At 44.7% G+C, this 27,884-nt stretch overlaps 1 protein-coding gene across 2 annotated transcripts in view; it reads right to left on the bottom strand.

Moving 5' to 3' along the window:
- The window catches only part of CSNK2A1 (casein kinase 2 alpha 1), a 43,409-nt gene extending 16,798 nt beyond the window's left edge, over window positions 1–26,611 (bottom strand). Inside the window, exons 1-4 of one of the 2 annotated variants that reach the window (XM_081011455.1) lie at window positions 26,483–26,596; window positions 18,222–18,263; window positions 3,502–3,712; window positions 2,792–2,903 (exon numbers count right to left, since the gene is read on the bottom strand). In XM_081011455.1, the coding sequence (XP_080867581.1) occupies window positions 2,792–2,903; window positions 3,502–3,602 (213 nt within the window). In that variant the 5' untranslated portion in view covers window positions 3,603–3,712; window positions 18,222–18,263; window positions 26,483–26,596. Of the gene's footprint in view, window positions 1–2,791; window positions 2,904–3,501; window positions 3,713–18,221; window positions 18,264–26,482 lie in introns of both variants that reach the window. The other variant, XM_081011454.1, reaches the window with a different exon arrangement.
- Window positions 26,612–27,884: the final 1,273 nt, after the last annotated feature.

Here is a 27,884-nt window from a genome sequence, read left to right as displayed (position 1 = left end):
CCCAGCAGCCATTGCAACATCGCATGAACACATATACTAAGCTGGGCAGCATGTGAAGAAGAAATGCCACCGTTAATTTCAATGGCTGGGCCACAAAGAACCACGTCTTAGGGGATTTGGGCTTGTTTCTCTCAAAACTGCAAAACACACACACACACACACCTGTTGCATGACAAAACACTTCTTAAATAAAGGGGAAACTAAAAAACAGTTTGGAATATTGTGTGGAAAGCTGAGGTTATGAAGAAAAACATACTAAGCCCCAAGCCCTTGAGAACATCTAAAGAGACTCTTTGGATCTTGGTGAATAAGACTTAATTGCTACCCTCCAACTTGTAATTAACAAACCGTGTAATAAATACTCAGGAGCCCAAATAGTTCAAGGCTTCCCCAGCCTGGTGCCCTCCAGATGTTTTGGACAGGAACTCCCATTAGCCCCAGCCAGCGCAGCCATTGGGTTTGGAGTCCCAAACATCTGGAAAGTCCAGAGTTCACTGAAAGCTTGCATGAAGCTTTCTGCATAAGAACATGGGGTACTCACCTGCCTGCCCTGTTTGCTCATGTCTAGCTCTGCTCTGTCCTTCCCACTAAAACAGGCCTCTCAGCCACTTACAAGATACTGCAAGTAAACCATAAGTGCTTGTAGCGGCTTGGACCACCAAGTGGTGAACGTCGAACCTCTTGCCGAGGCAGCTGTCATGTCTGGGAGAAGCTAAGCCAGGCCACCTGCTTCACCATCTGCCTTAACCTTGGTCAAAGCCTAAGCTTCATCAGAGATACGCAAGGCGACTTTATTCCATTCTTGTGCTAAGCCATCATTGTGGTTACTGGCTGCCTGCAATCAGGGCTGCCCAGGCTCAAGCCCCCCCCCCCAAAAAATTTGCTGCTGCTTGAAATGTTTTGCGATTTTAGGCTTGTGTGCCTATTTTGAGTCAGCTTGCGCTACCTACTCCAATTTTATTGACCAAGCTCACACAAATAGGGATATAAATTGCCAGCAATCTAAAAGGAGATTTCCTGCTCTGCTTTATCCTAAGGTTTAACGTGCATCTCCTAAAGGTTTAAATCTGTTGCTTTTTATCCCATTCTCAGCACACACAGTGAGCAGCATCTCCCCCTCCCCACTCCTTCGCAGTCATTTAGCACACACACAAACACACCGCCTTCCAGGTGGAACCCTAGAAAGCACTTGAAATCTGCGAGCAGGGAGAGGAATTTTAGGATTCAGCTGCACCGCGGGCGATGTTGTGCCGTTTGCCAGATTATGTTTCAAGCAGCTTCCAGATCATGTCTAAAACTTCTCTGAGACGCTGGAAACCACCAACTGTAGGGAAATTCCAGTGTGAAGTTGCCAGCGAAGTTCTACTAGCCAAAGAGAACAATGGCGACAGAAAGCCAACATCTGCTGCTAAGAAAGCCACTCAAAACCAGATGGTGAACATTTGCAGAGGACAAGTAAGGCCAGGGAATCATTAACATTCAGCAAGCTCATTACTGCCTCTACTCTAAGAGAAAGCTGGGCTTCATGCAAGCAGCTCTAAACGGCCATTTGGTGTCAACCTAAGGAGCGGAGACTTTAACAACTTGTTATTCTCCAAAGGGAGATAGAGGGGTTTTCAACTACTGTTGAAAATACTAGAGTGTTGTTGTATTTTCAGTCCAGTTGAAACATTTGCTTTGCCAGAAGCCCATCTGCTGCTTATGTTCTCTCAACTATTCTGAGCATTTTCGGAACATTTTCCAAATTAATTCCAACTTCCCCTTATTTCCCTTAAATCTCTCACAACCACCCACTTAGTTTTGAAAGCTTGCACCCCTAAGCATGGGAGTACTTCATTCCTTTCCCCCATGCCTTCTCGAATTAGGCTATTCTAATTCTTGCTGGCTTGTACGTTGTAGTGTTTTATGCTCTATATCATGTGTATATTCTTAATTCTGTATGCCTTTCATATATCCTATAAATGTAGAGCAGCTTTAAAAGCTTATCAATTGGGCAAGGGGTTTTTCCCATCACTTCACTTCAATTTATTTATTAAATTTATATGCTGCCCTTCATCTGAGGATCACAGGCTGGTTTACAGTATAAAATCACATCAATCATTCCACCATATACCCAGTGTACATCCAAATGACAGTTGCAGAAAATGTTGGGGAATATGGGGCTGCCAATGGCGACCCACACTAATGTGTCAGGGCAGAGGCCAGTCATTAAAGTGCCACCCCACCCATCACAATACAACATTTAGAAACCTGCCCTCAACAGTCAAATGACTCAAGGTCTTGCAAACTGGCTGTAACACGTCCCTCAAAAATATGAACTCTACGTCCTTTACAAGTGGCTACTCGTTATCATGTGTGACGCGGGTAGCACTGTGGGTTAAACCACAGAGCCTAGGGCTTGCCGATCAGAAGGTCGGTGGTTCGAATCCCCGCGACGGGCTGAGCTCCTGTTGCTCGGTCCCTGCTCCTGCCAACCTAGCAGTTCGAAAGCACGTCAAAGTGCAAGTAGATAAATAGGTACCGCTCCGGCGGGAAGGTAAACGGTGTTTCCGTGCGCTGCTCTGGTTTCGCCAGAAGCGGCTTAGTCATGCTGGCCACATGACCCGGAAGCTGTACGCCGGCTCCCTCGGCCAATAAAGTGAGATGAGCGCGCAACCCCAGAGTCGGCCACGACTGGACCTAATGGTCAGGGGTCCCCTTTACCCCTACCCATTATCAAGAACCAACTTGGACATAATGCACAAAAATATTTCTGCTTGCAGCAGCAGCCGCCAAAACATTAGAGGCTCACCTTCAGGATTTTAACAACTACTTTTTCATTATTTGTGATGTTGATGGCTTCGAAGACTTCACTGTATTTGCCCCGGCCCAATTTCCGGACTAGTTGGTAGTCATCTTGATTACTGTAAAGACAAAGCCAACAAAGGACATTATGCACCACTCCAAAATCACTATTTCAAAACGTGTCGCCAGATTATTCACAAAGGTGGACACATTAGAGAATGTTTCTAGAGGTCCGCCCCCCTCACTCCCCTGTAAGGACAAATTTGAATATATTACTCTGCACTGCTCCATACAGATTGATGGTGCAAGAATAATAAAATGCTATTTTAACAACAAAGCAACTTGGAACAGAGTCACAGCACTGGCCAACCTAGACCAGTACCAGCTGCTCAACAATTCTCCAAAGTCTCAGGCAGATGTTCATCTCCAATTATCCTTTTAACAAAAATGCCAGGAACTTAATGTGATAAGTTTGTACCCCACCACTGAGCAACAGACTCTCCTTTGAAGAGCTAAGTAGCCCCTCTCTCTACAGATTTCCTTTTTCCCCTAACAAGAGAATTCCCAAGTTCTCCTCCCCACAACAAAATGTGGGGAATAGCACTAGGTTACATCTACTGAAACAAACAGCACTTTGCGAATACAGAAGGAACCAGGGCCAATCCCCCAAACCCAACATGGGCCGCACACGGCCAGTAAACTAATGTGGGCACTTACCCCCATTCAACAACGTGCGACTCGTAATCCCAGTATTCTCGTGGTCTGTGTGTATTTACATCTGTGTAGACTCTGGCCCTGCTTGGCACAGGTCCCGACATTGTGGGCAGATTGGCAGGCCGAGCTAGCTTAAGGATCTGGTGTTCACGCCGCTTCCAATTTCAGTGCAAATCGTGGTGGTGGGCCTCAGGCAGAACTCAGAATTTTCCAACTGTGGACACAAAGCAAACTATTGTTAAAATGAGGCAACACATTGAGACGGTTAATAAGGTAGTTTGCAGGGATCCCTGGGCTGCTTCTCCCAGGTGTGAATTCGGTCCAAATGCCAAGTAACACTTTAACTGGTTGGCAGCAAGCATCTCAACCGCTTCTCTTTTTCAGGGTGAGATCAATGCTATCACTAGTGATGTGAGGTGAGAATATTCTCCGGAGAGCATTCTCGAGAATGAGAATATTCTCTGCTAGAAAATTCTCCGGAGAATATTCTCCGCAAACTGTAAATTCTAATGTAAGAACCAGTTTTACGACCCACATTAAAAAATCTAGTAAACAATAAGTCAAGCTGTGATATTGCCACTGTAAGTAATGAATAATGTTGTTGGGGTTTTTTTTTTTTATCCAGCTACATTACTGGGTATTGTGTCATTCACCATAGACAGTTCTGAAATGTTAGCTACAGAAAACATATTTTTTAAAAGCTTTAAAAATGCTATTCATTCAGTTTGATGAACACTTGAATTCATATGTATTTCAACTGTATGTAATAGCCTTTTTTCTATTTTTGTGTAATCTTATTCTAAGCAATTCTATACCCTTGGCCATACAGTGTTGTTGTTTTTACAAAAATCGCTTTAATGCTTTACACACTTTAAAGTACCTAGGCCTATACAATTATGTGTAACAGCACATGAGGTGCCTTTGATTTAAACAGTTGACGTTTCTATATCTTTATTTAGTGCCAGTAACTGGTTTTTACAGTGCCATTCAATGGTACAAGATGCCACTTACCAGAGGTTGACATACTGAAATATAATATCATATAATGATAATAAATTTAATGTTAATGGCTTCTTTTTTATATGTATGCATATAATTTTATTTATCAAGCTGTGTTTTAGTCACCAAAACAGTTATTCAGTGTCAGAGCTATTAAAGCCTATTACTGAATTTACTTGTTTCAAACCTTAACGTGCCAATTATATTTTTTGACTTGTCCTATAACATGTACATGTTCTAATGGAAGAATAAAATACGATTTAGGTGAGCCTAATGCCAACTCTTCATATTGTATCTGGATAGAAGCATAGTCTAGAACAGGAGTCGGCAAGGTTTACCCGCCATAGGCTGGATCACTCCCACGGAGACCGTCTGTGGGCCGGACTGGCGCAGCGTGATGCCGGAAATTGCTTCTGCGCATGCCCAGATGCCGAAAATCGTGGCTGTGCAGAAGCGATTTTTGGTGTCTGGACATGCACAGACGCGATTTCCAGTATCTGCGCGTGCACAGATGCAATTTCCGGCGCCACTCGGTGAGTCCCCGTGCCGTGCCAGTTTAATGCAAGGCACGGGGGACTAGCCGAGCAGGCGGCTCGGTTCAGTGGCAGATTGTGGGCCGGTAAAGCAGTCTTCGTGGGCCGCACGTTGCCGACCCCTGGTCTAGAGAGTCATACCTAAAAACAACACCCTAAAAAATGTGATTATAATACATACGTTGCTCACAGACATGACACACTTCCATGGAAGCCTTGCAATAAGCATTAGCTGAATGTCCAAGCCTTCCTTCCACAACAACTATTTATGGCATTCAAATCGGTTTTCTAGAGGTAGCGGATCATTCTACATGGACATCGGTCTGCTGGCAATTTACATGTTCACTGTGTCTGGAGCATTTCATACAAACGCTGCTTTTCATGTTTCCCCAAACACACAAAAGTATCCCTCCCAAGAGAGGCAAAGGAGTTTCCACGTGTTCAGCACGGTGCAGCAGCCCTGAATCTCTTACCATTCAGATTCGCTGGATGGCCCTGGGATCCAGAAATATGTGTGAGAGAAAAGCTTCTCCCTTGTTCACTTTCTGCACATCAAGCATTAATTGTATACAACTCTAGCATGTCCCCCTTATCTCCTCCCCCCCCCCCCCAAACTAAATAGCTCCAAACAGAGGAGTTGTTTCAGCCACGTGATCATTGGGCTGCCATTTTCTTAGTTCTACAATATCCTTCTAGCAGCAACCAGAACTGTACAGAGTATTCAAAGTGTGGTGCCCGACAGATTTGCAGAAACCTGCTTCAATGCTGGCAATTTTATTTTCGATTCCTTTTTCTGATGATTCCTAGCATGGAATTGCCTTTTTCAAAACTGGGTCAGCCTCTTAAACTGAATAATGTGCCATGACCTTAGCATCCCTCTTCTGGTGTGCCATCACCAATCCCGCCCCCAAATATTAGCATATTGGGATGGGTACTCTACTAATGATCCACATCCTACTAGAGGGAATTAGAAGCAGCAGCATGTGGTCTTCTCTTTCCATGGCACAGGTGAAATTACTTTGCTCAATTCTTCCCAAGGAGAAGGGAGGCCACTTTGCACTGGGATCTGTAGACACTTAAAAGCAGCAAGAATTCGTATTGTGTCCTTCGCTTTTCAGCATCTCCAAAGCACAGCATGGCTCAAGCGGTAACGCTGAATGTGCTCGAAAGGACAACTGCTGCTGCAACAGTCGTAGCGAATCCTGGTGCACAGAGGGAAGATGACCCCAATCCTGCCCAAAGACCTCTGGAACTCAGGAAAGCAGAAGGGCTGTTCACTCTCCCGTCTAGACAAAAGCAAGTTTCCCCTCTGAGATTTCTACAACACACAACAAACTCAGGAGAGGGGATCTCACACATCATGCTTTCATCAGGCAGCAGGTTGTGAGCACATAACTCATAGTCACCAAAGGAAGCTTGGTGGCCAGCTTTTCAAACCTACGCATTCGTTTCAATGGATTCAAAGGCAGCCCTTGCCATTAAAAAAAATCTCCCCCCTGGTTTCTTAGGGTAAAGATCCACTTCTGAAACAAACACACAAGGGGTTGCAGTGTAAGTCTTGTGAAAGTTTCAGGAAATTCCTAGACTCGAGGTCTTAACTCCAGAAATTGCCACATTAAATTATTGTATTTTTTTTAATTATTATTTCACTTTATATACCATCCTTCATCCAGAAATCCCAGGGCAGTTTACAATATAAAAACTTAAAAATACCACACCATAATATCCAACAAAAACAATACCCAGATACACCTGACAGACTTGCTGGAAGGGGTGGGGAGAGGAGAAAGACATATTGATTTCTTTTTCAACTATGAACACTCAAAATATTTAACTATCAGAGAAGAATTCTAAAGCTCCATCCATATTGGCTACAAAGAGGAGAGAATTTTGGTCTGTGGAAGAAAGTGGGTGAATCACGCTACTGAAAGAAACGAAAGCTCTACCGTGGAATCTTTTTCGTCATGTCATGTGGCTGAAAGCAGACAGATGGTACACAAGCAAAGATGTTTGCTGAGCATTCCTTCCTTTGTATCTCCCAGCGATGGCAACCACCCAAGTATAACACTCCCTACCCCATGCGAGGATAAAGACACACATTTAACCACTAGCACAGGCATATGGAGACAGCATGTAATTCTGCAAAGGTTTGACCCCACATGATCCCAGGCAACGTTCCCCTTTTAAGCTGAGGGGTGGTATCCTCTTCTTGCATGGTCCTTATGAGAGTTAATGTAGCATAATGGCAATGGGACTGAGAGCCAAACTACACATTATGTTAAATGAGCATTTGCATGGTGTGGTTTTTTCTTCTTCAAAAAACTGCAATTGCAGCTTCCCTCCAGGGGAAAATAGCCACTTTAGAGAACGGGTGATTTTAATTTCCCCCCTCACACCTGTGGTCCTGATTTGTGTTAGAGACCACCGTGGCAATTTTTCAAAAGGCACATACATACAAATACACATTTAATGTATCATTTGGCTCTGAACTACAAATCTGAAGTATGGAACCCCTAACTGCCCTTAGAAGTTGTAAATATAGCATCACACTAGGTTTGCTACACGTGATCTGAACCTCCCACTTCTCCATTGTAATTACAATATTAAGAGCCACACTCCACACAAACAGCAACAACTTCTCTAATTGCTGATGCAATCTAAATCAAGAAATGCGTAATAGCAGCATTTATACACTTTTCATCATTCAGTGTGCCTCATGTGCATTATATTGTCATTCTGATAGCAACACAGCAAGTTGGGTCAGTTTTAGGGTGGTTGCGGATGGGAGATATTGCTGCCTGGAAGGATCTGAGCACCGTTCATCTCCAAAGTTCTCCCCTGGTTCAGATCGTAATTCATTCCAGCACTCTGAACTTGGCAAAAGCAGGAACATACAGTAATGCTGAGAAATGCATTCCCTGCCTCCCAAGGGTGCCCTGTTTGTTAGTTTGGATAACAGACTCCCTGGACAGTACACGTCTCAGGGTTCCCTCGCAATGTTCAAGATGCCAAGGAGGGAGAGCAACCTCAGTAAGACGACTCCAGCGAGACTCCCTGCCAGTGTCAGGTTAACTGGTGTTCCCCTGGAGGTAATGTGTTTGTTTTGATTTTCTGCCCTTTATCTCCTACTTTCTTTCTTTCTTTCTTTCTCTCTCTCTCTCTCTCAAAGGCTGAGGGCAATTTGATCCCAAACCAACCCTGCGGACAAACATCTGCTATTTACTCTAGCAAAACAAACAGGCCAAACATGATTAAAAGTTTAACAAATTCCCAGCTCCAGAAGCAACATGGCCTGGGCGCCCAATTAAGGCCAATAAATTGGAAAATGTTTCTCCTTGCCAAAAGCGAGAGAGTCGCAGTCATCGTTTAAATCTGCAATGATGATAACAGAAAATAGCACCCTAAACTCATTTCTCGATATAATTTTGTAAATTTTAAGCTGCATATGGATTTACAAACCAACACAAGTACTTTGAAGGATGCTTTTGATGGCTTGTTGGCAATGTTTTTCTTTCAGGACTGGTGTTACATACTTGTATGAGGCCACTCTTGACTACAGCCTAGCTACAGAGTTTTGCGCTAGCTGAGGTTTCCAAGCCAGTTTCACGGGCAGCCCCACATAAAGCGCATTACAGCAATCCAATTCAAGGCAGTGTTAGAAACTCAGATATATACTATAAGCTAGGCACCAAATGGCTCCTTAAACCAAGGTTACAGTCGCCAAAACAAAATACCTAGTTGCCATTTTGGTGCCAGACGGCTCGAAGATCGTATTCTTCAACACAACTTTTTGCTTCCTGAAATTCATTCTGACGGTGCAGATAAAATACAACGGCTAGAATTCTACAGGATGTGTTGCTAATGTGTGAAAACAGTCAAGATCCAGGATCCCCAGGCACACACCTCCAAATGGTGGAGACGTTAGGTACCATCCTGGCACCTGGGCATCTTCGCTTGGTCGCAAGTGGCCAATAAGTCAGGTGCAAAATGTGCCTGGCAAATTTTGAACGCTGATTCCAGGTTACCAGTGCTTGCACCACAGCGGCAAAGCTCTTATTACTCAGAAATATTCGCAGCCGATAAAAGAAATTTTTAGTAGCAGAAGCCTCTTAAGCCTCCAAGGTGAGTGCTGGTTTTAGGAGCACCACCAGACTATACACCTGTTCTTTAATAGTGAGTGCAATCCCCCAAGCCCCAGAATAAGCAATTTACTCAGTTCTCAGCTGGCAACTACTCATGTATTTATTTGTTCCATAATTATTATACACCACTCTATTACAAAACAAGCAAACAAACAAACCACCTCAAAGTGGTTTACAAAAAAACACACACAAGGAAATCAAGAAACATGACAGCCATACTTTAAAACATACAAAAGTTAAAATACTGAAACAGATAAATATTGCCTCAACTTTCAAAGCATCTGGGTAGGCTTGTCTAAACAAGAATGTTTCCAGCAAGCGCTAAAAAAAGTACAGTGAAGGCCCCTGCCTGATATCCATAGGCAGGGAGTTCCAAAGTGCAGGCGCTGCCACACTGAACTGTCGAGTTCTTGCAAATGCAGAATGGTAGATCGGCCAATTCCGCCAATCAGTGTGGTCATCCAGAGGACCTGTATCTTATCAGAATTAATTCAACTTATTGGCCCTCATCCAGCCCACCACTATATCTGGGGAACAATGGCCTGTGAGCGCTCCAGTTGTAGAACAACCTTTACCAAAGGTGTCATGCGCTTTGAAGACACTCAAACTCAGGGCGCAAGGGAGAAATGTGCTAAGAGGAAGGCACACTTGACAAATCCACACCGTGATCAACTCCCGCCCAGAAACCAATGTCCCCACTGTGGAAGGATGCATGGATCCAGAATTGGCCTCCACAGTCACTTACGGACTCATTGTTAAAGCTGTGTTTATGGAAGACAATCTTACTCAGCTATGAGTGATCGCCGAAGAAGATGATCCAGGCATCTGTCTAGGACTTGCAAGGTTTCAGCAAACACAGCTGGGTAAGGGCCCTGCCTCTATTTTTTGACTGGATATAGTCTAGAGTTGTAATTATTGTCCTCTATGCTCAATACAAGGGTAACCTAGATTGTTATGGAGCTGCATTTAGACCATCCTTTGAAGACAGCACAAGAGCTAAGAAACACCTGCAGAGCATCTCTTGCCAGCAAGGAAAACATCTGGATGACTCAGCAGCTCCACAGAACATGGAACCTTTGCTCTCTCTCTGAATTAATTGCTCTACCAGCACAACTGTACTCATATATGTTAATTTCTGCTCTCCATCCCAATCCTTGCTAGCAAGAGTGGAAAGGGAAGGGGGTGGTTGTATCATCAGAACTCCAACAGGGCCTGGATCGTAGAACTGAGTTGGGGCGGGGGGAGAGACCACTATGTAATTTCCCATCTAATATTTTGCCAAGCCCAATTCCAAGTCAGGCCAAATGGAGTTTGCAATCACTAATTATCACTGGCCTTGGGAGAGGCCACCACCTATTTCTCCAGAATCACTGAGCTCATCTGCAGTCATGTACTCTCTTTGTATTAGCAGCAGACTCTACCAAAAGCTTGGAAATTTGTTCAGCACTCAGATAATAAATATTTATGACCAAACATGAACATTTATTTCCCGTTTAATGGGGGAAACGCTGCTCTGCTTACTAACTACTTGTTTCTACAAGAACCTGGGCATTTCAGCCGGCCGGCAAATTGCCTTTCTCTGCTTCTGTAAATAGCCAGAGAGGGATGAATAGAAATCCATGTTTTGAAATAAAGGTACAATATACGTGTGTGTGCGCGCAGCCTGCTTGGAATGTCACATTAAACTGTAGCTTATTAACCCTGCTTTAATGTGAATGAGTAGCAGGTTGCTGCAACTAAAGGCTCTTCGTTCTTCCCCGTTCCTGCTTCAGGGAAACCAGGCACTGTCTGGCTTAAGCTGGGCTTATGGTTTGTTCATCACTGTTTAAAGCATGAGCAGAAGCAAAGTGTGTTCTTGGCTTATTGCCTGTTTGGAGGAAACAAACCATAAGCTCAGGTTCGGATCAGACTTGTTCCCCGCAAGTGTGAGGCAGTGAGGAATGAAGAACCCGCCGTTTCTGCACAAGCACACTGCTCATGCACACTAAACCATAGTTTGTTTTCGCTGGGTGGTACCCCAACTAACACGTTTCATCAGAGTAAGGATTTCCACTTGTGCAACAGAACTTCCTCCCCCTGTAAGCCCCCAAAATCTGTTTTGAGGGAAGGAGCAGGTTTTCCAAACCCTCCGGAGCAAAGTGGGGGGCATTCCATAGTGCAAGTAGAAATATTTGGGCTGGTGGAACAAGTTAGTTGGATAGTGCCCACTGTGTTTGAATGTAATGTGTGAACCAGGTCCCTCTCTCTTTTTGTGCAATTAACCTCTCTAGTTGGATTAGCGATGGGGAACCTCTTTCAGCTTGAAGGACAACATTCAGAGGCTGGGGCCAGAGGCAAAACTGGGAGGAGCAAAGAAGGCAAATTTTGCCTTTGTACACTGGACCAATTTCGACACATGTATCCTCTCTGCCCTCCATCCGAGGAAGCAAGAGGCAATACCGCAGCTCAAGCACACATTGCAGGTAGATGAAAACACACCAGGAGGATGCAAAACAGGGCCCAGAAGTGAGTGCAGCTGGGGAAGAGTCCAAAGGGCTTAGAGGGATTTCCCAAACTTAGGTCTCCAACTGTTGCTGGACTACAACTCCCATCATCCCTGGCCACTCATGCTAGCTAGGGATGGTGGGAGTTGTAGTCCAAAAACAGCTGGAGACTCAAAGTTTTGGAAACACTGGCTTAGGTCATTGCCCAAAGTTAGGCCCCTGCAAATCAGATACACTAATACAGCTTCACATAAATCATGGGCAAGTGAATGTTATGTTATCCAATAGTAAGCGTGCTGCGCACCATTTTTTAAATTAGTAAAAATATTGTGTTTTATTGAATGATATAGTTAATGCCCTTCTAGGTACGATAAGAATGTTTTAAGGATATCATGCAATAAATATGTCCTTTTCTTATTGAGCATCTGCAAGTACGAGCTTGACTTAAAACTGTCCTTTATTTAAATCAATCCATTATGTTTGTCAAAGGATGGCTTTGAATAGATGAAGCACAGAAACCTTTTCTGTAAAGAATATAATATGAATAATAATAATAATTTTATTATTTATACCCTGCCCATTTGGCTGGGTTTTGCCAGCCACTCTGGGCGGCTTCCAGCATGTATCAAAACATATTATAATATCAATTCAAAGCAAACCTTGAAAGGCTTATATATTTCAGTTTGGGGCCAATAAAAGTCACTACACAAAAAACGAAAGACACAACCCAATCCATGTATTTTCAGATGCTAAAATTTAAATTGTAATACAACAAGGAAAGAAACTGTTCTGCACATCTTCTCTTAAAAGTTCCCGGGCTGCGTCAAGTTACAGTTGCAATCAAAACATTTCTAGATCATGACACTCTCCAATCCAGTCCAACTCCATCTGAACTTTGGACCCAATAGCTTCCACTTAAGCAGCTGAAATGAAATACTCACGTTCCGTAAATATTAAAATGGCTGAGAGACTGAAAAGGTTGTCAAAACCTTCCAGTGCTCGGGAACCCCAATTTTCTGACACCAACACCATTTGGATATAATTTACTCCAATTCCACTCGGCACTGCTTCTACATCTCTCTAAAATAATAATGACTTCTGAACCAAGATAAACCAAATTCTATGACCAGTATAAGTTCAGCAATTTTGCAATTGTTTGATTATTTTGCAAAATTTATCCTTATTGCATTATATCCCTCCTTCCCCGCCTTCCTCCAAGCTGCTCATGTCAGGGCACATCTATTACATCTTCTTCAAATCCCCCATTTCCTTCCATAAGGGATCAAAGGGCAGCTGACAACATAAAACAATAGTTTTCATAAAAGCATTTAAAATGCTGACTCAATATTAAAAAAGCAGTAGCTAATAATGCCACTCTGGAGCCTAAGCCCAATTAAGCCCCAAAAGCCCAGACATATAAATGAGTCAAGATTTCGCCTAAAAGGGGGGTCAAAGCTGGTTCTTCCTCCCTTTTATCTTCCCAATAACCCTGTGAGGTAGGCTGGGCGGGAACAACAATGCAAGCAACTGAAGTGCTGAGCCCTTGGGGTCCCTTCTAAGTCTACAATTCCCTGATTCTATGGAAATCCTGCTCAGAGGCTTTGCCCACACGCTGTCAAGGCCAGTTCCGAAACTATTAGACCGAGAACTTTTGTGATGTGCAGAACAGGAGACTAAAACGAGAGATCAGAATGCCAAAGTTCCCCTGCTGCCAAGGGTAAGTGTGCCTCAGTTACACTGAAACGCAAACAATTGCCTCTTCCTTTGCTGTCATCGCCCTCAACCTGCCATTTGCTGGGCTTCCCCCTTTGTGAAAAGAAAACCCCTTCCCCATGTTTCTTCACATTCTTTGCTAAGAGAGTTGGCCCTGGGGGCTTAGCCATTTCCAAACCTCACACAGCTTTCAGTATGGAGCACTCGTACTGGTCTTGCAAACTCAGAACAGTCATCACACAGAGAAGCATCCCTGAAGGAGCGTCTCCACGCCCATCGTTCAAGACACTGAGGTCCAGCGCCGAGGGCCTTCTGGCGGTTCCCTCACTGTGAGAAGTGAAGCTACAGGGAACCAGGCAGAGGGCCTTCTCAGTGGTGGTACCCGCCCTGTGGAACGCCCTCCCATCAGATGTCAAGGAAATAAACAACTATCTGACATTTAGAAGACAACTGAAGGCAGCCCTGTTTAGGGAAGTTTTTAATGACTGATGTTTTAATGCATTTTTAATCTTTTGTTGGAAGCCGCCCAGAGTGGCTGGGGAAACCCAGCCAGATGGGCAGGGTATAAGTAATAAATTATTATTTTTTTATTATTATTATCCCATTGCCTCCTTTTTACTCCTTTTTACTCTGGCCACAAATTTAGAAATTAAGTGTTTATTCCCTTTCTTGTCCACCACCTTACTTTTTTTAATTTCAAGGGAGCAAAATCATAAAACTGAAGAGAAGGGAGGCATTCACAGCTCCCACTCCATATCTGAAGCACTCATGACAGAACAGCTACTGGCAAATCTTGAAATCCTCTGGACCAGGAGATCTCACTGTGTTCCCCACCCTAACCACACCTTCCCCATTTGTTTGCAGATTAACTCTAGCTAGGGCACATCATGCGCCACAGCTTGCCTTAGCTTTTGAGGAGTATCTACATGGTGACAACAGTTAAGTGCTATCCCCCCCCCACCTGACCTTGGGACAGATCCATACTGAATATTTACACCCATGGAAACAGCAGGGGTTGGGGAGGGAGAATGTGGTCCTTCTCACACAGGGCAAACTCTGCAGGAGGGAGATAGCTGGAGATAAGACTGTATAAACTGCACAGTAAAGCATTCCCAGTGAAGAAACTCTTCTGGGCCCCGTTAGCAACTCTCCTGACGCCATCACAGCACTTGAAGAGTTGTGCCTCGTAGCCAGTCTTTTACTCACTGACTGCTGTCAATGAGGCTTCTCTAGCTGAGCCAGGGGAGGAGGGAACATAAAAGCCTGCTGGATCAGGCCAATGGCCCACCCAGTCCAGGATCCTGTTCTCACAGTGGACGAACCAGATGCCTGCAGGATGCTTACAAGAAGAATTCGAACACAATAGCTCTCAGCCCTCCTGCAGGTTCCAGCAACTGGTATTCAGAAGTATTGCTGCGTCCAACTGTGGACGCACAGCAGAGCCATGATGCCTAGCCGCCTTCAATAGCCCTCTCCTCCATGAATCTGTCCGCTCCTGTTCAAGCCAGAAAAGAATCTTCGCCTTTCAGCTTCTCCTCTTAGAACATACAGCTGTTAGGCTTGTTTCCTCCAGCCTAATATTTGTGGAGTCGGAGTTTTATGGGAGAGGTGCAGCACGATATCCAAGCACCCCCAAATCAAAACAAGGATTCTCCTAAGACAGAGGTCGGCAACCTAAGGCCCATGGGCTGGAAGTAGCCCATGAGGGTCGCTTAACTGGCCCATGAGCCACCCCTGAACCGAGCTGCCCGCCCGGCGAGTCCCCGTGCGCTGTGCTAAACCGGCGCAGTGCGGGGACTCTCTTCTGCAGTTCCAGAAATCGCTTCTGTGCATGCCCAAATGCCGAAAATCGCGTCTGCGCATGTCCGCAGTGCCTAAAATCACTTCTGCGCAGGCATGATTTCCGGTGTCTTGGCATGTGCAGAAGCGATTTCCAGTGCCGCAGACATGAGCAGGCGTGATTTCCAGCGTCGTGGTGCACTGGCCCAGCCCACGGAGGATCTCCGTGGGAGTGATCCAGCCCATGCCTGGTAAGCCTTGCTGACCCCTGCCCTAAGAGATCACAGTGAATGACTATCTTGCTTTCCAGCTCTCTATTGACCAATCCTTCCCTTCCTTTATACACCATCACCAGTTCTCTTAAGTCCTTTTGTGTAGGATTTGCCTTTCAAGCCGAGCTCTTACTGAGACGGCTCCAAGCCCTGAGCAAGGCAGCCAACACTGCAACCCAAGGCTTCACAGCTTCTCTTTCCTCAAACTCCGCCCTGAGCCACTGCTGTGCTGCTCCTCATCCCCATATCTTCCTCCTTCCAGTCAGACACCTGGTCTTTTCCTCCCCTCAGCCTTAACATGCAACTGCCAAAGCAGATTGGAAGGGCGGAAGAAGAACAATTTCCTTGTCCCTCTGGCTCAGAATGAACTCCAGGGGGTTCCTTTTAATGCTATGTTTGACCCTCTTGTCCCAACCCCAAGTTGGCTCGGAGAAAGGAAAAAAACAAGTCTCCTGGTAAATACTGTGCCAGCCTTGGTAGCCAGTGCCAGGGGCTTGGCTCTAACGGTACTAAGCTGGAAAATTCAGCTGATGAAATAACTCTCCCGTGATTTCCCAGCAATATAGCAATTTCTTCATTGAACCTTTTATTCTAAATCTTGTAGCATTACCCTGAGTGAGCCAATATCCTGAGCAGGAAACCAAGGCTGAAGAACTATTCAGAATTCCTAGGTAACAGCACCAAAGTTTTAGTCACCCAAACAAACAGGATTTTTCCAGTCCTTAAAAGCGAAACTGGTGCTCAATCAGCTCATTTTCAAAATTAAGCACAACCGCTTTAGCAGCCTGGTGCTAGAAACAGAGTGAAATGTACAATCTGGAAACCTCCTCTCTCTGCCGTGCTAGTGCAAACAAGCCCAAGGCCTGAAACAAAGTCAGAGTATTAGCATATTGGCAAGTAGGATCCCTGGGAGGCCGCAATTGCCAGGAAGCCTGGGAGCTGGGTGGTGCTGAAGAAATTGGATAACCTCTGGAGAGTAGAACATTGCCATATTTGAAAGCACCTGCTGAGCTCTGAAGTGACCCTGGAACATCCCAGAAAGGCTGTGCTCCCAAACAGAGAAGAGAGAAAAGTTGTTCCTTGGGAAGATATCCTAATATCGCTCCCTCACAGCTCCATCTAAAAGCATCCTTGGTTTTTTAAAAAAAAGTCCACAAAACTTACTAACCTGCCAGCATCTGTGCTAGCCTGCTGGGGGCTGGCAGAGGCAAAAACAGAGAGCTCTGATTCTCCTGCAACAACCTTCAGCGTTCCTACACAGTTGCAAACAAGGGAGTTTCTCTCCTCTAATAGTTCACGTGCTTCTAAGGGGAGGGACAGAGTACTTGATCCCTGCTTTTCCTTCACTCAACATGCATGCAATTCCTTGTTGCCCATGGCTGTGAGACTAATGCTTAAACACAAGGCTTTGCCCTGACTTGAGGAAAGCTTCCTGCAGCACAGTAAAGCAGGGTTTTCTCCCCAAACTCACCCGATGAATTGATTCTTGTGTCTGGCCTGGAAAGGCAAGCCCCAAGGTACACTGGCAGGAACTAGAAATGAGTGGACTGCATCGTATAAGTTTTATAGAAAAGAAAAGGCACGACCCAGCTAAGGGGAGGATATCAGCGGGCGCATTTTGCACCTGGCTATTGGCCACTTGTGATCAAGTGAAGATGCCTGGGTTACAGGATGGCACCTAACATCTCTACCATCTGGAGGTGCATGCTTGGGGATCCTTGGATCTTGACTGTTTTCACACCCTATCAACACATCCCGTAGAATTCTGTTATACCATATTTACTCAAATCTAATGTGCACCTTTTTTGGCCAAATTACGTTGCGAAAATTAAGGTGTGCATTAGAATCAATGGCACTTTGACATTCGCCAGCAAATACTTTTTTTGGTTTCAAGGTTCTGAAGATTGAGGTGTGCATTCAATTTGATGGCGCATTAGACTCGAGTAAATGCAGTATTTTATCTGCAACATCAGAATGAATTTCAGGAACCAAATAATCATATTGAAAAATACGACTCTAAAGCTTTCTGGCCCCCAAATGGCAACTAGGCATTCCTTTTTGGCGACTGTAACCCTGGTTAAAGGAGCCATTTGGTGCCCAGTTTATATATCAATTTCTATCACTGGTTGGTGGCCACTGCTACTTTCTGTGGATGCTAATTCCACAGTTTATGCGCTACTTTATCTGTCTTTTATTTTCTGTCCAACATTCAGCTTCACTGGAAGGCCCAGAGATCAAAGTATTATCCGAGAAGGGAAAAAATCTTCTCACTTTCCATCAGTTGAGAAACAGCCTGATCCATTGCCTTGGCTGGCATTGGAATCCTGCTTCCCATTCCTCTGAAAAACATACAGTGGTGCCTCGCAAGACGAAATCAATCCGTTCCGCGAGTTTCTTCATCTTGCAGTTTTTTCGTCTTGCGAAGAACGGCTATTAGCAGCTTAGCGGCTATTAACGGCTTAGCGGCTATTAATGGCTTAGCGGCTTTAAGAAAAAGGAAACAAACTTGCAAGAACTCGCAAGACGTTTCGTCTTGCGAAGCAAGCCCATAGGGAAATTCGTCTTGCGGAACGACTCAAAAAACGGAAAACTCTTTCGTCTAGCGAGTTTTTCGTCTTGCGAGGCATTCGTCTTGCGGGGCACCACTGTATCTGCTTCTAACTAGCCCACCCACAACTTAAGCTGGATCAACTGGTCTGTCAAACTCTTCAATGGCTCATTGCAAAGGTGATTCACAGAAGTTCTAGTTCCTAAATACTACTATACTCTAAAGTTCGTTTTTTAAAGAACAATTTCCCCTACCTTATAATTTAAGGCATTTTCAGGATGGCTCACAAACAAAACCTAGGTGAACAAGAGAGAGCATTGTGAAAAACGGCAGCAAAATCGTTAATAAGATCTTAAAGCAGCAGAACTGACTATGGAACATTAAAAGCCTTGGAGAATGGAGGGATGAACAGCCCTGGCCTTTAAACAGCAAGGCGCCAGGAGAAGGGCCTGAAAAGACCATCTCAAACCAACAAGCAAATTTATGTTGGACTGGGTGATCCTTCAAGACAACCAGGTCTCAAACCATGTATAAAGCAGTGATGTAGAAGGCAGTCGCGCAAACCCTGAGGATCACAGCTCAACAGGTTTTGGCATCAGAACCTCCTTTTCCCAAGGGGCAGGGTGCTATGTCTCAAGCACAGCATGGGAAGGGATATGGCGGAGGGAAGAGAGATATATGCTCATCTTTCTGTTTCCAAGCTTCGAGTTATGAAGGGGGGAAGACAATAAGCCCTCACTCCTCCCCCAGTAGCTTAGAGCTGGAGAGGGAAGGCAGAGAGTTGCTCTGCCTCTGCCAGGTGCAGTGCACACTCATTTGACACACAACTAAACCACAACAGTTCAGACCTGAAGGGAAAGCAAAGGCATGTCTGGGTCCCACAGGTGTGAAAGCACTTTGGGTGCAGGGAGAAAGCCACAGCTCCCATGCACAACTGCACACCGAAAGGGGGGGAAATGGAGACACACACACACACACACACACACACACACACAGTTAACTTATAAAATGCTGAACAATGTGGAAAAGTCAAATATGATATGCAACACAAATATATACGTAGATCACAACCTCCTAACGAATCTGAAATACTCAAAATATCCCAATTATTGAAAATTCAAATACCAACACAAACATCTCACACTCTGAGGCTATTTTTACAAACCCATGTTCATGCTTACAATGTTTCCTGAAGACAAAACTGTGCAACCACTGCAATGCATTTGTCCAAATGCAATCTTCTGTCTCATTATCTGACTAATGCTTAATTTCTCGATTGCTCCAAGGTCTCATACTTTCTTTTTTCTTCAACCACAGAATAATATCTGGGACAGCTGCCAATTTCCCTACTTTCAATGTACAAATCTTAGCTACTACTAAGAGAAATGTGCTCTGTACTTTCTTGACAAGACTCCAAATGCCAAAAATGCTTCTGCTTTCGACTATAACTAAATAGTCATTCTTGGGTGTTACTTACTATTTCATGCAAGCCAGATCATATTTTTAGGAACGTAAACCACATTTCCAGGTATGTGCCCCTCAGACCACACGGTTGTGAGCCACCCCAATCTTCAAGTGAGATTCCAGAAGGTTCCATGTGCTTACCCAAGAATTGATTTCATCAGAATGAGGGACAGCAGAGACTGTGGTGTCTTTATGATAGATCATGGGTAGGCAAACAAAGGCCCGGGGGCCGGATCCAGCCTAATCGCCTTTAATAATAATAATTTATTCACACCCCGCCCATCTGGCTGCGTTTCCCCAGCCACTCTGGGCGGCTTCCAACAAAGTATTAAAATACAGTAGTCTGTTAAACATTAAAAGCTTCCCTAAACAGGGCTGCCTTCAGATGTCTTCTAAAAGTCTGGTAGTTGTTCTTTTCTTTGACATCTGGTGGGAGGGCGTTCCGTAGGGCGGGTGCCACTACCAAGAAGGCCCTCTGCCTGGTTCCCTTTAACTTTGCTTCTCACAGTGAGGGAACCGCCAGAAGGCCCTCGGCGCTGGACCTCAGTGTTCTAAATCCGGCCAGCGGACGGTCCGGGAATCGGCGTGTTTTTACATGAGTAGAATGTGTCCTTTTATTTAAAATGCATCTCTGGGTTATTTGTGGGGCATAGGAATTTGTTCACCCCCCCCCAAAGAAATATAGTCTGGCTCCCCCACAAGGTCTGAGGGACAGTGGACCAGCCCCCTGCTGAAAAAGTTTGCTGACCCCTGTGATAGATGGTTTATTTACACACACACACACACACACACACACACACAACTTGAGCTTGCAGCATGAACATCCAAGAACGTATTGCTTCTCCCATAGCCATAGCCTTGGATCCCAGCAGAAATCAAGCATGGTTCTGTCTCCCAGTTGCCCAGCCAGCAGCCTTGCTTCTAGCTCACATAACTCAACTCCCAACTCTGGCGTCCGTCTTTCTTACTACCAGCCATTGAGGGAGGGAGCCCACCCATTTGGTATCTGGCACAGAGACACTTCCTTTGTTACTTTAATGGCCCATACACAAAGGGCCATTACCTCACCAGGAAGCTACTTCCGCTATTCCAGGATCCGTGTTGGATCCATGCAGGAAGTAGAAGGGAGCTCAGGCATACAGCCTACCCCCACCCAGCTGATAAGGCTATCTTTCCCAGCTGCCACTATGGTTGAGAACCAATGTATTTCCTAAGCATCAAAGGGCAAGATACCAACTCAATCCAGTGCTCATGTCTTTCAGAATCAGAACACAGTCTTAACCCCCACTTACTACAAAATAGGACTTACTTTCTAACTTACCACATATAACCTCATTCTTAAGACCTAATATGACCAGATGAAAAGCAAGGAAGTGGTCCCTGCATCTTAACAGGCAAAGCTGAGAAGTCATAACTGATGAGTTTCTCTCTTTTTTGTAACTATTAACAGTGTTCATAGTTGAAGCAAGTCGGAGTAAAATGTGCAAAGGTGCATTCTGCTGCATCTTTTGATGTCTCCCCCCTTTCTTACAAAAGTTGTTTTATTAATGGTGGTAAGCATTGCTCATGTGGTCCACTCATTAGTCCTGACCCACTAGTGGAAGCTCAGAAAATTAGGATTACCTTAAAATAAACTCTTTTAAGATCACCTTCCTTCCTTCCACACCAAGTTCCAACAACAGTATTCAAATATTAAAATATCTGATTTGGCATTTGTCTGTACAGCTATCTGCCTTTGGGATGGAAGAGGCAAGAACCCCAACTAAAAATAAAAACCTCAACCACAATTTTTATTTAGAAAGTGCATCGCTTACCATAATAGCTTCAAGAATGGACTTCTGAATTTGTACCATAAGCAGATGCAAAGACGATGTGGTGTCATGTACCCACCTCCCCAGAGAGTGTGAACTGTGCCTCTAAGAGGAATGCAAACTGTCCTGACTCATCTCAATGGGGCATTTTCTCACTCGCCCTATTTTTCACACTTTATGATCCACAGTGGCAAATAATTTAAACACACTTGCTGAGAGCCCAGCATGCCACTTCTGCAATTAAATGCAAGAACTAACATCACACGAACAGAGCAAAACAGAAATGAGACAAACAGCCGCCAGTCTCAAAGTCTAATGTGTGCTTTTCGCAAGGAGTCTTTGGTTTTGCAGCAGATTTGGGTTTGCAAATCTCAGCATATGAAGAAAATACAGAGCTCAGAAAGGACGGGCAATGGTTCCAGTCAGGGTTTGACTAACCTGAGCTTTAGCAAGCTGCAGAACCTCCATGAACCTTTCCAGCATCCTTCCGTCTCCATCCCATCCGCAACACCCATCCCCAGTCCTAGCCTTCTCTCTTTAGAGCCTTCCAACATTCAGCCACCTCAATCCTCTATTGCAATACCACCACTGCCTCAATGCTGAAATGCTAAATATTGACAGAAAGCACAGCTAAGTGAGCACAAAGATAATCTGCATGATTTATTGAGCAACATAATTCAGACTCATAAAGTGCAAGATTGGAGTTTGAGAGCAGAGATCACATGGACCCAAGTAACCTTGCAGTTAGCTACTCGCCAGTAATGGATGACTAGCCATTCTTTCCAGGTGACTAACTCAAAAAGGTTAACTTTCACAATAGGCCTTTTAACGCTTGCCTGGAGTTTTTATTTTTGCATTAAGTTACCATATTTATTTATTTATTCTGTTTTTGTAAGCTGGAAAAATGTATTCTGAAGGGCAGCATAATAAAAAAAGAAAAGAAAAACACCTGGGTCCTCTCTGTGGGGAAGAATGAATTTGTGTTTCTGCAAGGACACCTGAGCATTTAAGTTGAAGAAAAGGGTGTAACTATGTTAAAGATGGGGAGCAAAGGCAGACCCTTATGCAAAGTCACTCTTCCATTGGGTAGGTAGGCAAGCATATTGAATTTCAAAGCGTCAGCCGGGCTATATCTGCACCACATCTCATCAAAAGGAGCAATTCTCATTTGGAATAATTTAAGAAAGGCACACCCACATTTTGATAACAAGCTCTAGCCAGTGTGCATGCCATGGTATCACACATCGATCCAAGCACTGAATGACAAAAAAATCTCCCAAGTCTGGCCAGGATCAGAGGGTGGGGCTTTTGAGAAAAGTGGGTGGAGCAAAAATATGGAGCTGGCAACATTTCCAAGCCCTGCTGGCTCTATTCTGTGTACTTCTACGACAGCCCAATGGCCACAGAAATGTTCACCCAAACACTACTTTAGAGCGGGGTCAACACGAAAGCTTCCCATGTTTATTAGCAGGTCATCCATTACATTACACACACAGGGTGTAACGCACTGCAATCTTTATGTGGAGCTCAAGCTTGATTTGGTCTGCACAGGAGGATTTTAAAAGCTGAGATTGTTTTGTGAAACTCCATTCTGGCGGCGACTAATGATTCTAATCAAGAATTTGAAAGCTAGCTTCCATCAGCAGCAAGAAAGAAAGTGTTCCTCGGGGCATAAACCTCTACTGTACAAACAGCTTAGGATACTTTCCCCAGGGCAATCAGCTTTTTCTTGCATGGTTGCACAGGCCAAAAGGTACATTCTTATCAAAATGGTAAAAAAGAGAGATGAGGAACCCCTGACTGTACCACTTGCAGATCTCACTACTTTGTGATTTGCAGTGTTCTGTTGTCCAAATTCTGTGAACCAAGTGCATTTGAATCAGCTTATTTTGCATAATTTATTCTGCTTCTCCTAACCATAGCTAGGGTGCTGAAGACTTACATGGAGATGTTTTCAAAGGATCTACATCTCAGGGTTGTGTGTTCAAGCCCCACACTGGGCAAAAAACCCCTGCATTGCAGGGGGTTGGACTAGATGACCCTCATGGTACCTTCCAACTCTACGATTCTATGATTCTACGCAAGGTCTTCTCTGTGATGGTTCCCTGTTTGTGGGACAGCCTCTCCAGGGAGGCTCACCTGGCACCATTATTATAGATATTTAGGCATCAGGCAAAAATGTTTCTCTACAAGCAGGCCTTTGCCTGATTAACATTCTATGGCCTTTTAAATGTGTTTGTGGGAAGGGGATTATTGGTTTGTTTTTTTATGATGTATTTTGTGTTCTCTTTGTACTTTTATGTTGTGAACTGCCCTGCGATCTTCGGATAAAAGGCAGTATACATTTTTTTAAATTATGAATTTATTGATACCCTGCCTTTCCCACCACGGCAGTACACAATTTTAATAAATAAAATAGTAGCCACCAGCTTCAGGATGGAGATCCAGCCGAAGTATTGGGGATGAGCCTGTCATTGTATTGCTTATAATTTTAAATAAGTCTGTATGTCACTAAATCCTTAATATAGGAAGCCTCGTGAAATACCATTCATTGATAACAAGGCCATCTTTATTTTTCTTGACATACAGTAACACAAACTCGAACTAGCCTAAAGACTTACACTAACAGGGATGCCCCTCAACCTCAAATTAAAATTTGCCTTTATCAGTTAAAAGTGTGTCTCCGCAATCAACCAGCAAAATTGTTAGTTGATTAACAATTAGCAGTGCAATCCTATACACGTCTACTGATCAGTAAGTTTCATTGAGTTCAATGCTACTCAACTACCAGGTAAGCATGTGCAGAGAATCCTGTTGCTCTAACAAGCCAACAACAGAGATCAACTTCTCACAAGGGGAAGAAAAACAGTAGAAGATAAGAGATCAGCTACCACAGCTTATTGGAACCAGGAGTTTCCTGACCACCATCACCAAATTACAGGCAGACATTTGCATATGCTGCTGGTTGAGGAAGCATCCCTCATGCCCACTTAGCCAGGGCAGATGTACACTTGGTAGTGGGATCATACTCCTGCAAGGGCTGACAATAAAATCTGGGAAGGAATCTCTCCCTATTCTAGTGGTAAAGAAAGGAGAAGTCCTCCCTAAAGACCCAAGATTTAAAAGCTCCAGTATGCAGCATGCAACATTCTCAGGCTATCCCTCACTTCCCAACCCGCTATTCCTACAAGAATAAATGAAAGTGTTCCAATATATAGCCAAACTGAGATGATGCAACTTGTCAGGTAATGGGGAAAGAGTGTTTCTTACCTAGCAATATTACATTCTCATGGGGATAAGGAGGAAACCAATTCAGCTGAAGATGAACAGAACTAAAATGGGCACTTGCTAAATATATTCATACCCAACAATGGGGAAAATATTCTGCATCTAATATTTTTTATTCATCCCCCCAACTGCTATGAGGACTGGAATCTAGAACACTGTAAGAAGCTCTGAAACTTTCACTGGAAATGTTTCTTTGGCTCCTCACATTCTCTTATTTCTAACCCCATTAACTTACGTACAGCTTCTCGACTTCCTAGTGTGGAGTTAATACCTTTTGTCTATCACTGTGGAAAAAGACATCTCTTTACACCAACTGCACGTATCAAGGAAGGAACAGCTTTCTTGGGCATGATCCATGAAAAGGAGAGACAACAAATCATTAAAATAAAACAAAAAGCAAGGGCAGAAAGCACTTCAGAAGCCCAGACAGCAAAAAATCAAGTTTGTAGGATCAAGAGTCAATTTTAAAATACCACACCTTACTGTTTTCAGGTACACATATCTGTCCTATACTATCTAGTCTGATCTTTGTATACAGATGGTTGCAGGATGGGGAGAAATCCCCACAGTATCAGCACCACAGTAATTGGGGAGAGCACTCTTCAACTGTGCAGAAAATGTTCCTACATTTAGCTGGAACAAGGCAATCAGAACCTCCCATCCCACCATAGTCCTAAGAAGACAGAGAGGCTTGTCTTGGGAATTAGCTGGGAGAAGAGCACCTCAGTCAGGACTCTACAAGTTCCCTAGGGATGACTCTACTCAGTAGTGCCTAGAGGCTTCCAGTTGTCCACTGCTGGAAACAGGATGCTAAATTAGACAGACCTTGGTCTGATCCAACCAGGTAATTCTTATATCCCCCATAATGATAGGGCAAAGGAACCAGCAATTTTCACAAATTTACCCTAGATTTCTAAACTGCCCTACCACAATTACTCAAAGAGAAAACAATCCGAGGAAATGATAATACCTTTGTTTCTGTTTTTGAAATGCAGATTAGCATGTATTAATGACCCCACCCTAGGCTATCCTCAACCATCCAACAAGCTCCCAGAACCACAAGTCCAACAGGCTCCCAGAACCACAAGCCCAACAGCCCCTCCTGAAAGATGCTCAGACTCAAGCACTTGCGGACCTCACATATAAAGAGATTTACAGGTACCCTTCAGCCTCTGGCACAGAAAGAGATCCCCTATGCAGCCTTGGAAAGGGGCAAAAGATCCTTGGTAAGAGCAACCTTTCACACACACAAATCCAACATGATCTACCCTTCCTGCCCCCCTTGAGGGAGACATCCTCTCCGTTCTGCCCCCAAAAGAATCACTGCAGACCCTCAGCAGGACCCCTCCTTCCTCCCCACCCAACATCATATGCAAAAGAATATGCCAGAACACACATGGGGGGGGGGGCGAGGGAAGATAACCTTTTTTTTTGCTAGAGTGCAAGAAGGGCCACATTGGAGGGGGGGCACCTTTCAAAGGACTGTCCTGCTTCGTTCCCAGACTCACATAATTGGGGATGGGGGGGATCTTTCTTTCCCCTCCCCCAACAAAAGGAAACGTCCCAGTGATCAACTGGTGCACGGGGGGGGGGTTCGGTGGGCGGGGTCTGCTCCCTTCACGGCCAGGGGTGTCTCCACTGGCAGCCTCACCCAGGATGGGGAGCCTCCCCTTCCCCCCCCCCAAGAGGCTGCCATACTATGCAGCTGCCTCATGAGGGGGGGGCGAAGCAAAACCCGCACTTCTCGAACCAGAGACCCCTCATTTTCTCATTTTATATATATGCCCCCCCCACTGCGCCGCCCCCTCCCCTCCCTTGAGGCTCCAAATGGGGGGGAGGGGGAGTCGAGGAAGCCCCGCCCTCCCCCTTCTCCCGCCTCTGGGCCCTTCCCCCTCCCCCCACCGGGTCCATTCGGGACGGGGAAGGCGCCCCGCGCCCCTACGGCCACCCACCTGAGGAGGAGGCGGCAGCAGCCACCACCGCGCCTCCCTCGCCGGCCTCACACAGACAATATGGCGGAGGCACAAGGCTCGGCCGCCAGCCGCAGGGCCCAGAGCGAGGCTGGCCGGAAGCGGAAGTCGCTGCCGCGCCGCGCGCTCGGGCCTCTCTAGAACTCGGGAGGCTTCTCTGTGCGCTGACTGCCGGGGACGCATGCGCAGGACGCTTTCCAGGCATTGCCTTCTGAGAGGTGTAGTTCTCTGAGAGGCAGGATTGGGGACCGAGCTGGGGGAGTCTGACTAGCAACTGTTCAGAGGTGGGAGAGTATTATTATTATTATTATTATCATTATTATTATTGTTATTATCATTATTATTATTATTATTATTATTATCATCATCATCATTATTATTATTATTTTACCTATTTAGCTGGAAACTTGCAATGAGTTGTGGTCCCTCTCACATTCCAAAGGCAGGAGAATTTGCTCAGGCCATTAAGGAAAACTCTCTGATTCCTTAATGACCTAAGGAATGTTAATCCTCTTTTGTCTGTTCCCTAACTACCCATTAGTCTGAGTGTTCCTGCTAATTAGTCACCCAAAAACTCAAAAGTGTTTTTCCTAGGTGCTCCAAGAGCATTATTATAATTATTATTATTATTATTATTATTATTATTATTATTTTCCATCCTTCCTCCCAAAGGAGCCCCGGGCAGTAAACAGAAAGTGATGAAAACATATTCAGAATATCTTAAAAATAAGTCCAGTACAGATGTAGACTGAGAGAGAAGTGGAAAGGCGTTTTGGAAGAGAAAGATCTTCAGTAGGCTGTGCAAAGACAGCAGAGAAAGTTCGCTCCCCTTGATTAGTAGACGTGACTCCTGCATTGCAAGGGGTTGGACTAGATAACCCTTAGGATCCCTTCCAACTCTACAATTCTATGATTCCTATACTGCATGAGACAGACCTCCTGGTATAAGATGGTATCTGCAGGACTCCCTCACTTGCAGAGCACAGTGATAAATTGGGTATATAAAGTGCAGGGTGTTTGAGGACCGGGATGTTCGCAGGGAAACAAAAATGCTTGTTTACAAAGCTATTGTACTACCAACCTTACTGTATGCTTGTGAAAACATGGACTACTTATAAAGGCCATCTCCAACTCCTCGAAACCAACTTCCATCAGTGGTGTCTCCGAAAATTTTTACACATCACTTGGAAAGACAGGAGAACTAATGCCAGTGTTGCATTTGCTTCACGTTGCAGCTTTTCGGGTTTCACTGTATACTTCCGGGTTTCACTGCGCACGCACACGCAGGAGTGTTCGGCAAGTTTTGCATATGTGCAGAAGTGCCGTTCTAGTTGCGGACTTTTCGGGGTGCAAATAGCACCCCAGAACGGATCATGTCTGCAAC

The sequence above is a fragment of the Podarcis pityusensis genome (assembly GCF_964106645.2).
Source record: "Podarcis pityusensis genome assembly, chromosome: 6".
Lineage (NCBI taxonomy): Eukaryota > Metazoa > Chordata > Lepidosauria > Squamata > Lacertidae > Podarcis > Podarcis pityusensis.
The sequence above is the reverse complement of the archived record's forward strand: the minus strand, read 5'-3'. Positions and strand labels throughout refer to the sequence as shown.